General features: G+C 43.0%; 1 protein-coding gene across 1 annotated transcript in view; it reads left to right on the forward strand.

The window, feature by feature from the left end:
* The window catches only part of LOC142289860 (connector enhancer of kinase suppressor of ras 1-like), a 28121-nt gene extending 20323 nt beyond the window's left edge, over positions 1-7798 (forward strand). Inside the window, exon 5 of the mRNA XM_075333806.1 lies at positions 7453-7798. Within this exon, the coding sequence (XP_075189921.1) occupies positions 7453-7467 (15 nt within the window). The 3' untranslated portion in view covers positions 7468-7798. The remainder of the gene's footprint in view (positions 1-7452) is intronic.
* Positions 7799-13165: the final 5367 nt, after the last annotated feature.

The following is a 13165-nucleotide window of genomic DNA, read 5'->3' on the forward strand; positions in this document are numbered from 1 at the left end:
GCAGCTGTCTGCTTTACCTTTGCTAGTAATCAGAAAAAGGGTGGGGGAACCCCACTTTGATTTTTTTTTTTAATTCATTCATTCATTCATTCATTCATTCATTCATTCATTCATTCATTCATGCATCAAAAACGGTCCACTCTCTCCATCTATTAATTGTAGATCTGACAGATAAAGATACTCACTTCTCCAACGATTGATGTAAAATTCCTTTATTTGTACATCAATTTAATGGCTTATACATATTAAATCCATTTAAAAATGGAAAATGGGTGAATGTGTAGCATGCCAAAAACAGACCCAGGGCACAATGTAAAAATCATTATTTTCTGAATCACACCATCACAGTGGTTGTATAAATAATATTTAACGCAATATAATAGCAATATAAAGCGAAAAGAAAGTCAACAGGGTGTGTGTGTGAATAATTGCTCTTAAGTGTGAAAGTATTGGAGTCTCACAAAGGGAGAACTTAGCCAGTGCAAACAAATGAGCAGACCAAGGTGCATAATCAAGTAATAACCACACAACCATTATAATATGTTTAATACAACTGTAACCAGTGCAGGACAAAAGTTACCACAGGAATGTGCCCCGGGGACGCCCAGGGGCAATTTGACACTCATATTGAAACGGAGGCCAAATAGGTTTTTATTATCCATATCTATAGCATTCGCTGCTGTCTAAAAACCATTAGTTACAGCAAGATGGAATTGCAGCTGTATATTGCTCAGGCCAAAAGACTACTACTACTCCAGCAGGATACAGCTAAACCCCCACTAGGTGGAGGCAACACAGGTGCAGGTGGAGCCATTCACACTCCCTTCCAAATATGGAGGAGGTGATGGCTGGATGGTAAAACTGCACACTGGTGGCTTGCATAGAGCACTGTTCACACTAGCAGACGCACAGTCACAAACCCGCAGCCTATTAGGTGACGCCCATACTATTAGATCAGGCGGGCTGCCAAGCCAAGCAAAAACCTCAAAAACTTTTTTGCACAGGATACAGCCAGGCCCCTTTTTGTTAGGCCTTGCTATCAGAGTTTCTGTCCCTACGTAGCGCGCAGTGGGGGTACGGCTTGGCAGCCCGCCTGATCTAATAGTATGGGCGTCACCTAATAGGCTGCGGGTTTGTGACTGTGCGTCTGCTAGTGTGAACAGTGCTCTATGCAAGCCACCAGTGTGCAGTTTTACCATCCAGCCATCACCTCCTCCATATTTGGAAGTGAGTGTGAATGGCTCCACCTGCACCTGTGTTGCCTCCACCTAGTGGGGGTTTAGCTGTATCCTGCTGGAGTAGTAGTAGTCTTTTGGCCTGAGCAATATACAGCTGCAATTCCATCTTGCTGTAAGTAATGATATTTTCTTTTTTGCTTTTTTATATGTCTAAAAACCATGGAAAAAACTGTACAAAAATGCAGCAAATCCACGTTTTTATAGTGTTGTTTTTTTTTTTTTTTTTAATGTCTTCATTGAAGTCAGTGGGTGATCAAACGCTGTAAAAATGCTGAAAGAATTCACATGCTACAGTTTTGGGGTTTTTTTTTGTACCAAACCTGCAAGCTACAAATTAGCAGTGTGTGTATGACACTTGAAGATTCTCATTGATATTGCTGGCATCAGGATTCCCTTCAAGTTTTGTGACAAATCTGCACTAACAAATGCATTAAAATAAAAACACAACAGGAGCACACAGCCTTAAAGTTTGCTCAACAATATTTAGACTAGCCTGTCAAGGGAGAATTGAACTCTTTGGATGCCATAATACACACTATGTTTGGAGGCCAAAAGGCACTGCATATCACCCCAAAACACCATACCAACAGTGAAGTCTGAAGGTGGGAACATTATGATGTGGGGCTGTTCTTTAGCATATGGCACTGGCAAACTTCAAATAGTTCAAGGAAGGATGAATTGACAAATGTAGCGACACATTCTTGATAAGAATCTGCTGCCATCTACCAGGATGATGAAGGTAAAACAAGGGTGGATATTTCAAGACAATGATTCCAAAAACACAGACATGAAACTCTCAATTTTTTTTTCAAAGGAAAAGAAAAAAAAAAGCTGCTACAATTGCACAGCCAATGACTGGACCTGAATCCAATCGAAAATTTATAGAACAAACTAAAGCTCATAGTTCATAGGAGCCCACATGACCTTCAGACTTTGAACAGTTTTTGTGCAGGAGAATGGGCCAAATCACACCTGAGCAATGTATGCCCCTAGTTTCTCCATATGGGAGGCAACTTGAAGCTGTTAACACAAAGGCTTTCGTATGAAGCATTAAGGCTATATGTCCACGGTAGAATGTACCTGCGGATTTTTCTGCATGAAAATCCGCGACTTTCGCGGAAAATCCGCACCCTATTTTTACCGCGGATTTTGATGCGGATTTTTTTTTTTTTTTTTTTTTTTTCCCCATTCTATACCCAAAATCCGCACCAAAATCCGCAACAATAATTGACATGCTGCAGATTTTTCCGGATCAAAATCCGCGGCAAATCCGCCGCGGAAAAATCCGCAGCATGGACACAGCATTTCCAAAATGCCATTGAAATGGCTTGGAAGTGCCGCTGCTGCAGATTTTCGGAAAATCCGCGGAAAAATCCGCGCAAAATCCGCAGCGTGGGCACATAGCCTAAATGTCAGTGTGTAAAATACTTTTTCACTTTGCCACTTCTGACGTCTCAAGTTTTGTAATTTATGGACATTTATGGTTTTATTTCTTTGCCTATTTGGATCGGATGGGTTCTTACTCTGTGTGTGTGTGTGTGTGTGTGTGTGTGTATTTATATGTAATATATATATATATATTATAGTACAGACCAAAAGTTTGGACACAGTCTCCTCTCTAGAACAACTATTAAGAGGAGACTTTGTGCAGCAGGCCTTCATGGTAAAATAGCTGCTAGGAAACCACTGCTAAGGGCAGACAACAAGCAGAAGAGACTTGTTTGGGCTAAAGAACACAAGGAATGGACAGTAGACCAGTGGAAATCTGTACTTTGGTCTGATGAGTCCAAATTTGAGATCTTTGGATCCAACCACCGTGTGTTTGTAGAAAAGGTGAACGGATGGACTCTACATGCCTGGTTCCCACCATGATGCATGTGTCGAGGGCGGGGGCCAGTTCCCCGTCGCGGGGGCTGCTCTGGGAGATCGCGCTCGGGTCCGGTGCCTTCTCCTCAGTGGCTCGAGTGGGCCGGACCCGGGGCTCGAGCAGCGCTCCTCGCCCACGAGTGAAAAGGGGAGGAATTGGATTTGCTCTGGGATGGATAGAGTTCGTGACGCCACCCACGGGTTGTGGTGATGGTGGGCACGACCGCTGCTGGTGACGGGGTTCCGGGGAGCGATGGCGGGGAGCAGCTAGGTGTTGACCCCTCCGTGGGTAGGGGCTGTTGGTCCTGGGGCCCGGTGACTGGTTGGGTTCCCATAGGATGGGGTTCGCAGGGTTGCGGTGCGGCGCAGCGCGGTGCGGATGGCACTGGTGCACTCACACAGATGGACAGAGTTTCTGGTAAACCAAACGGCTGGATGGACGGGGCCCGCAGCCGGCTGCGGTGTTTTCCCTGGATGGGTTGATGGTGGCTGTCGTTTCCCTGCACCTGTGTTTTGTATGTTGACTCCAATGCCTGGGCACCGGTAGTCCGCTCCCTGACGTATACGTGCCGGAGGAGCCCCTTTGCCCGCAGATGCTGGTCCTTTGGATCTCTGGCCCTTGGCGGTGGCACTTATCCGGAACGGTTGGGCTGTTGCTTTCAATCGGTACTTGGTTGGGAATGAATCCCTGAGGTCCAGACCGCAATCAGAGAATTTGACTAGAGGTTGGCTTTAAGCCCAGTCGGGGTCTGAGTACCCTGCCTTGTGCTTGGCATCAATCGGCTCCCCGGTTCGGTACCGCCCGATCCCGGTCCTATGGTTCCGCTGACCTTCGCCAACTCCTGCAGACTGCCACCACTGTCTGCCGACCTTGCTGGAAGTGCCTGGGGTGTGACCCAGACACAGTTTTCACTCCTCACTCACTCCTGCCCAGAACTGGACTCCTTGACCACCACTGGACTGGCTACTGTGTTTTCCCGCCTCCAGCCTGTGAACTCCTCGGTGGGTGGAGCCAACTGCCTGGCTCCGCCCCACCTGGTGTGGACATCAACCCTGGAGGGTGGCAACAAGGGTTTAATGTTTGACTGGTGTGACCTGTACAGGGAAGGGGGTGTAAGGTGTTTGTGTAGTGACCTGTGACTCCTGGGGTCCAGGGCGTCACATATGGAGGAGGAGGTGTGATGGTGCTTTGCTGCTGACACTGTTGGGAATTTATTTAAAATTGAAGGCATGCAGAACCAGCATGCCTATCACAGCATCTAGTAGCGGTGTGCTATTCCATCCGGTTTGCGTTTAGTTGGACCATAATTTATTTTTCAACAGGACCTTAACCCCAAACACGCCTCAAGGCTGTGTAAGGGCTATTTGACTAAGAAGGAGAGTGATGGGGTGCTACGTCAGATGACCTGGTCTCCAGTCACCAGACCTGAACCCAATCGAGATGGTTTGGGGTGAGCTGGACCGCAGAGTGAAGGCAAAAGGGCCAACAAGTGCTAAGCATCTCTGGGAACTCCTTCAAGACTGTTGGAAAACCATTTCCGGTGACTACCTCTTGAAGCTCATCAAGAGAATGCCAAGAGTGTGCAAAGTATTAATGAAAGCAAAAGGTGGCTACTTTGAAGAACCTAGTATATAAGATATATTTTCAGTTGTTTCACACTTTTTTTTTTTTAAAGTATTTCATTCCACATGTTTTAATTCATAGTTGTGATGCCTTCAATGTGAATCTACAATTTTTAGTCATGAAAATAAAGAAAACTCTTTGAATGAGGAGGTGTGTCCAAACTTTTGGTCTGTACTGTAGGTCTGAATCATCCTTAATGTAGCAGACACGAAAAGAGGAGGGGAGCCAGCACTGCTCATGAATGGCATGCAACAATGAGAAAATAAAAAGTGTAATATTCACAAATTCATTGCTACTGTAACAATTCAATGAGATTTTTTGCAAATGATCAATGATTTGAGCCCCCCTGCCCCGTCACGGCAAATTTCTATAGGGGGGTCCCTACACTGTTATAAATTATCGTACCTTAAGGTGTCATATAATGAGCAGGACTATATAAGAACCACCACCTACATGATACATGTCTGAACCGCTCCCATGCTGCAAGGACTGACAACTGCGAGTAAAAGGGCAGTCCTGGTGCCAGTGTGTGTGGCAGAACCACAAACACCAGCACAATGTCAGAACTGGCCCTCACAGTGCCAGACCAGCAAACATGGATGAGGGTGGAACAGGCTCAGGCAGGTGGTGCTTAAATAATGATGCCTGACGCCGGCCTACGCAAATTTGTTCCTGGGGCTGTGGGAGAGAGAGCTGTTTTCCGATGAATCCTTGGTGTCAATGGAGCGGGTCATATTTTGGACCCGCTTCATTGATGACATTTTTTTCATTTGCAATGGGTCATCTGTTGAGTTGGAAGGTTTTATTCGGGCACTTAATGAGAATAATCTTAATATTCATCTGACATTTCAGTATAGTGCTACTAATATTGAGTTTTTAGATGTCATTATCAAACGTGACAGAAGGAATTTTCTGCAAACAGATGTATACCGCAAGAAAACATCAGTGAATTCCTTTCTCCATGCTGGATCCTCACACCCTTCACACATAAAAAAGGGGATACCCACTGGACAATTCTTAAGAATTAGAAGAATATGCTCTAGTGATGTGGATTTTGAAACCCAGGCTGGTGATTAAAAAAGAAGGTTTAAGGAACGTGGGTATAAACAACGAATTATTGATCATGCATATAAGAGAGCTAAGAATTCTAATCGGCATGATCTCTTGTATAATCCTAGAAAGCAGAGTGATTCTGGTCCTGTTAGGCTAGTCATGGATTACCATTCACATTGGCGTTTAATGCAACAGTGTATTGATACAGGTAAAATATATCTTTGTACCGTGTTAGCCAGTATAGATAAAAAATTGTTTAAAAGAACCGAAGTCCTCAGTGGTTGATACCTTTTAATGGCTAACTGAAAAGATGGTGATAGCAAGCTTTCGAGACTACTCAGGTCTCTTCATCAGGCATGGTATAACACAAAATCTGAAGAGTCACATATTTATACACAACAGGACATAGAATAGTGCAGCAAAGAAAAAAAAAACCAAGTTACATGAAACAGAACTATCACTATGGCAGGGGGGCAAGCTGTTGTTGCCATAAATATTGCTGCAGTTCAGTGTGAAAGTTTTATTGTCCTCTTTCACACTGAAGTGCAGCAATATTTATGGCCACAACAGCTTGCCCCCCTGCCATAGTGATAGTTATGTTTCATGTAACTTGTTTTTTTTTTTCTTTGCTGCACTATTCTATGTCCTGTTGTGTATAAATATGTGACTCTTCAGATTTTGAGTTATACCATGCCTGATGAAGAGACCTGAGTAGTCTCGAAAGCTTGCAATTATCACCATCTTTTCAGTTAGCCATTAAAAGGTATCAACCACTGAGGACTTTGGTTCTTTTAAACAATTTTTTACAGTGTATTGAAAAATTTTGGCCTATTCTCATGACGGACCCTATTGTGAAGCAATATATTATGCCACAAATGAGTGTAACAGCAAGGAAGAGTTGTAATATTGGGGACCTTCTTACATCCAGTCATTATGTTCCAATAGTCAAGAAGCCTTTTTCATCCTTACCAGGACCAAAATGGGGTTGTAAACCATGTGGCAAGTGTGTGGCGTGCCCGAATGTGGAAACTGCCACGGACTTTATTGATTCATCCGGTAATAAGAAGTATAAGATTACTCATAGCATCACTTGTACGACTAGGGCTGTAACATACTACGCCACATGCCCATGCCCACTTATTTATGTAGGCCTCACAACTAGGGAACTAAAAGGCAGGGTGCGTGAGCATGTCCGTGATATTAATGCCGCTAATACAGCTCTAGATACCAGTACCTTAAAAACAATTCCTCGACATTTTTTGGAATGCCACCAAGGGGATTCCTCGTTGTTCAAAGTAAGGGGTATAGATCACATTATTACGGGGATACGTGGTGGTAATGTTATGAGGAGACTTGCCCAACAAGAATGTCGGTGGATATGGTTATTGGATACTATACACCCTAAGGGTTTAAATGAGACAATTAGTTTTGGACCCTTTTTGCATTCTAATCAATAAGAGAACAACATTTTTTTGATACTCCTCTGTGGTAATAGAATTTTATCCTGATCGCTATTTTTAATAATTTTAATTTTTTTAAATTATTTTTTAGTATAACTATATATTAAAGTGTTTTTTGTGGATTAACTTGGTATGGTCTTTTGATGTTTTTATTTACTTTTCTATATTTGTGTATTTTTCTAACATTTATTATTTTTTTATTTTATTGTAGTTTATTATTTATTGATGGATTCCGCTTTTTCCATATTGGATCTATTTATTTTGGAGCATTTTGGATTTTTCCCTGACGAACAATGGATACTAACATCTATTTATATACAGACAAAATTTGGATATATTGAATGTTTTTTATACATGCTGATTTTACGTGATGTTATATTATGTGTATTATATTGGATTGATCACCTTTTCACTCATATTGATATGTTTGTAACTTTTGCACAGGTTTTTATGTTTTTTGATTTTTTTTTTTTTTACAATTTTTCACTTATTATTATCTCACTATTTTGATACATACATGTGTATATATCCTATATATATATCTATATATAGATAGAGATATATATAATTTTTATTATATTTTCACATATATGTATACACTTTTTCACATTTTTACACGTGTTGTATTTTTATGCACTAGTGTATATGCATATGTACATGTATGTGTATATTTATGTGCATATTTTCTATATTTCTATATTTGTGTCAATTTATATACACTTTTGCATAAATTAATATAGTTTAATATGTGTACATATTATTTTATACATATTTTGCATTTTTTAGTACACCTATATATGTATAATTTATTCAATGATATTTATTTATTTGGTATGTATTTAATGTTGATCATTGATCTGTATATCTGTATGTTTTATCAGTAATTTCATTGTTTTTTCGGGGCTTATAAATATATTTCTGTAATAATATGCCACTTTTTTTTATCCATCTACCCTTTTTTCATATCTCTGTGCTCCGCAATTGTGCGCATGCGTGGATCGGGTGGGAACGCGTCATGGCTGTGCGCGTCTTTATCTGACGCGGGTTGGATCACGTGATCAGTGTTTTGCCACGTGATATATCACGTGGTGATTGCCGCTCGCGTCATCCTCCCCGCCTCTGGATGACGTCTTCGGTTACGTGGCGGTCTCTTCTCCTTACCCACGCATGCGCCCTATAATGATTGCGGTGGGGACTGCCCTAAACAGCTGATAGGCTGCCTATTGTTTAAAAGGAGACTATACCAGCTGTCTTAATACACATTTCCCTGACGAAGGTATGCCGAAACACGTGTAGGGTGGGTTGGAGGCTCCCTATACACGGTCTATATGGCTTCAGGTATATCCATTTGATTGAATGTATTTACATTTGTTTGCACATTGTACTTTTATGTAGTCCATTTTGACTAAGCAACTCTGGATTCACCCCGGGTGGTTGGTTTGGTGCCTCTGCATGTGATCCTACATGGAATTGTCTGCCATAGTATGTATTATTTATCATAGTGCACTTTATCACTATTATACACTTTATTACTATTGCTGTGCACTTTATGTATAATCTATAGCATTTGCACTTTATATATGTATATTTATTTATTTATAATTTCTGTGGCAGTTTCTCCATGTGTGTTCGCCTGTTTTGAGCCCTTGCTGCCATCTGGTGGCCATTTTATGTAATTACACTTTCTATATTTAATTATTATTGGACTGTGTTGTGGGACCCTCCTGTCATCATTTACCTTGCTTAGAAATTGCTGTTTTTAATTATATTATTAATAAAGGAATATATTTTATTGGATTTTGGCTGTTTTTCTTTGTTGGTTGAATATTTATATATAAATGGCCTATTTATTAAAGTTGGGGTGTATTTAATATATTGATATATAGTGATAGTTGTTTTTACACACTATATTATACCCCCCAATTTGGCATTAATCTGTTCACCTGTCTGCTTTACCTGTGCTTGTTATTTAATTATTTTATTTATTTGGCTAAATAGTTTTACGAGCTTTGTATCTATCCATCATTAAAAACCATTCGTTTCAGTGTCGAGTTTTTTCCTGCATGTGTCACACAGATGTCACACAGATTGCACATGGATGATACAAGTACAGATGACTGGCCGCACGGATGGGCAAAACGGACCGTGCAACACAATTATTTTTTTTTTTCAATGGACGTGTGAAGGGGGCCTAAGAAAGCTGCAAGTCTCCTCCTGCTCTTGCTGGGCCGCCTGCATGCTCATGGTAACGCTGACTTCCTGTGTCACCTCCCTCATTCTTCACATGTCATCATGAATTGGAGGAAAATGAAGTCACCTGGGGGTGCAGGGCATGGCTGGAATCTCTCTCTGCACATTGGCAATGCTGGGATGTAAATATTAAAACGTAGTATTGTGAAATGACTGACTGGCATTAATTAATGGCAGGTTTAAGCAGTTTCCAAAAAGATTACCGTAATATTCAATATATTTTGTAAATTTTAATATGTGATTTGAATCTCAAATAATAGCACAGCCACTTACTAAAAAAGAAAAAAACTGTTCACATACCCTAAATGTATCCAATATAAACAGGTTAAAGATTTGATGCACTTTTCCCCATTCGTTAGAAAATGCAAACATGCTGAAAGAATTGACATGCTGCAGATTTGGAAAAGCTTAAAATCTGCAAGAAAAAAAATAAGTACATCAGATTTCAGAAATCTTATTCAATTTTCTGGGACAGTAAAATGTTTTTTTTTGCTTGGGGGAAAAAAAGGCAGGAAAAATCCTGAAGCTTTAATATGCTTCATACACGAGATTTTGATGCAGTTTTATGAAGCTCACTTGAAAGGACTGATGGGCCAGCGGCAGTGTCTCCTGGTGAGCCAGCCGCAATACCTCTTACTGATGATCCAGCTGCCATGCCCTCTCCTGAAATGCCTCCTCCCAGCCACCGGAGAGAGATCTGTGCAGTCTGGGAGGAGGAAAGAGACAAAAAATCAGAGCTAGGAGATGGTAGAGAGAAGTGGCTGCCTGTTTCATGGTCGGAGCTGAAGATCGGAAGTGTTGGAGACTGCCTGCGGACGGTCGTGCGAGCAGACTTTGAGTGCGAAGGAGAGCCTGTTGACTGCTGTCCAAGCCAAGTCAACTCAGCTGCGTGTGACTGGACCTAAATGGATGTCACAGAGTACTGCTGCAGAGCCAAGGCCGGAAGGGATTGTTCCCGTGAGTGTCTGTACTAAAGGGAACTGCTGTGGAGCCGTAAATGGAGCGGATACCCCCCCATAGCACCAGAGAACTTTCTGGATAAATATGGTGATACAGTAATTCCTGAGCTCAGTCCCGGCCTACATCTTTTTGTTTTTGCGGACAAGTGTGCACACTGACTCAGTAGTGGTTTTGAAGCTAAACCAGGTCTTATACATAATACGCAGCAGTCACTACTACAGTACTGAATCTAACTTTTTGTGTATCCCTGCTAGCCGGTGATTAACCCCGGGGTACTTTCCGGTGTTGCTTATGTGTTGGGGAAGGGCGGGAATTAGAGAGTTAGTTAACCCCTTCACGACCGCGGGCAGTAAAATGACGTCCTATTTTAACGTGACTTAACGACCAGGGACGTAATTTTACGGCCTAAACTTCATTTGATTGCCGTGGCCATAGCAACGGCTTTCAAATGATGTCCCCTGCTGTTTCTTACAGCAGGGGACCTTTGCTTGACCCCAGGGGGGGTGGCATCGCCAACCCCCATCGACGATCGATGTGATTGGCTGTTCAAATCTGAACCGCCAACCACAACATTCGCACTGATTTCGGCAAAAATAATGCCTGAATTAGTGCGATACTATGAGATCCTGCTATGAGATGCCGTAGCAGGTACAGCAGATCATAGGTGGATCTCAAACATGCCGCCCCCAGCCCCTGCACCACTGATTGGAGCGATCGTGCTATGACGCGCAATCGCTCCAATCAGTGTGCAGTGGGGCGGTCTGATCTGCAGGTGGCCGTCCTCCACAGGCCTGTGCTGGTCTGGGGAGCCTCTCCCAACATGTCTGCAGCGTGGAGTGGCTGGTACTTGTGGTACCACGCCACCGCTGCCGCCGCTTTTGTCACCGCTTCTGCGCCTGCTCCACGTGAGTATTCCACTCCCCTTGCAGCCCGTGCGCGATCCCGTTATGGCCCCTGCGCGCTCCCGTGATGGCCCCTGCCCCCCGCGGTCTGCCCCCCCACGCCCCGATCTGCCCCCCGCGGTCCCGATCTCCACCTGCGATCTGCCTGCCTCCTCTGTCATCTCTATTCTGCTTCCTTCCTTCTTTGCTTCTCTGGTATCCCCCTCTGCTCTCCCGCGCCCCCCTCTGCTCTCCCCCTCCCCTTGACGTCCACTTACCTGCCTTCACCGGGTCGTCCGATTTCTTCACTGGCCCGATCACATCTGCCTCCATCTCTGGGTCCTTCTTCCTGGGTCTTCTGCTGATCTGTCCAACGTCCTGCCTGCTGCTTCGGTACAGATGTCTATCTCGCTTGCCTTCTGTTCCTCCTGCTACTCCTCTAGGTACTGTGAGTATAACTTTTTTTTTTTTCCCTGTATCCTGTCCATTTTTACACCTCATCTGTCAGTGCGTCCCGCCAAGCACTGATCACGGATGCAGATAACGGATCTGCATCCCTGCTCAATTTTTGGCGTGACTTTTTTTCTTTTTTTCCGTATCACCGACGCTTTTTGTATCTCATCCGAATGTGCGTCCTGCAGCGGTCGATCAGTGCACCGCGTCTGTGCGTTTGAAAAGTCAAATGGCATTCCTTCTCTTCTGAGCCCCACCATGCGCCCAAACAATTTATTTCCATCACATATGAGGTATCTGCGTACTCAGGAAAAATTGCACAATACGTTTTATGGTGCCGTTTTTCCTGATACCGTTGTAAAAAAAAAAAAAAAAAAAAAAAAAGCTACCTGGTTGATGCAAAAATTTTGTGGTAAAAAAAAAATAAAAAATTTCACGGTTCAACGTTATCAACTTCTGTGGAGTCTCTGGGGGTGCAAGGGGCTCACCACACATCTAGATAATTTGCTTGAGGGGATGGGGTCACTTGTGAGGGAGCTCCACTGTTTAGTCACCATAGGGGGTCTCCAAACATGACATGGCGTCTGCTAATGATTCCAACCAATTTTGCTGTCGAATGGTGCGCTTTCTCTTCTGAGCCCTGCCATGCGCCCAAACAATTACTTTCCACCACATATGAGGTATCGTCGTACTCAGGAGAAATTGCACAATATGTTTTATGGTACATTTTTTCCTGATACCCTTGTGAAAAAAAAGCTACGTGGTTCAAGTAACAGTTTTGTGGTGAAAAAAAAAATTGTATTCATGGCTCAACATTATCAACTTGTGTGGAGTCCCTTGGGGCTCGCTAAACATCTAGATAAATTCCTTGAGGGGTCTAGTTTCCAAAATTGGGTCACTTGTGGGGGAGCTCCATTGTTTAGGCACCTCAGGGGGTCTCCAAATGCAACATTACGTCAGCTAATGATTCCAACCAATTTTGCTGTCAAATGGTGCTCTTTCTCTTCTGAGCCCCGCAATGCACCCAAACAATTACTTTCCACCACATATGAGGTATCGTCGTACTCAGGAAAAAAATGCACTATAAATTTCATGGTGCATTTTTTTCCTCATACCCTTGTGAAAAAAAGCTACCTAGTTGAAGCAACAGTTTAGTGATAACAATTTTATTTTTTTCTTTTCACGGCTCAACGTTACAAACTTCTGTGAAGCCCCCAGGTGTTCAAAGTGCACACCAAACATCTAGAAAAATTATTTGAGGGCTCTTGTTTCCAAAATGGGGTCACTTGTGGGGTAGCTCAATTGTTTAGGCATCTCAGGGGGTCTTCAAACCCGACATGCACCTCAGGGGGTCTTCAAACCCGACATGGTGTCTGCTAA

This window comes from Anomaloglossus baeobatrachus, chromosome 2, assembly GCF_048569485.1.
Source record: "Anomaloglossus baeobatrachus isolate aAnoBae1 chromosome 2, aAnoBae1.hap1, whole genome shotgun sequence".
NCBI classification, from domain to species: domain Eukaryota; kingdom Metazoa; phylum Chordata; class Amphibia; order Anura; family Aromobatidae; genus Anomaloglossus; species Anomaloglossus baeobatrachus.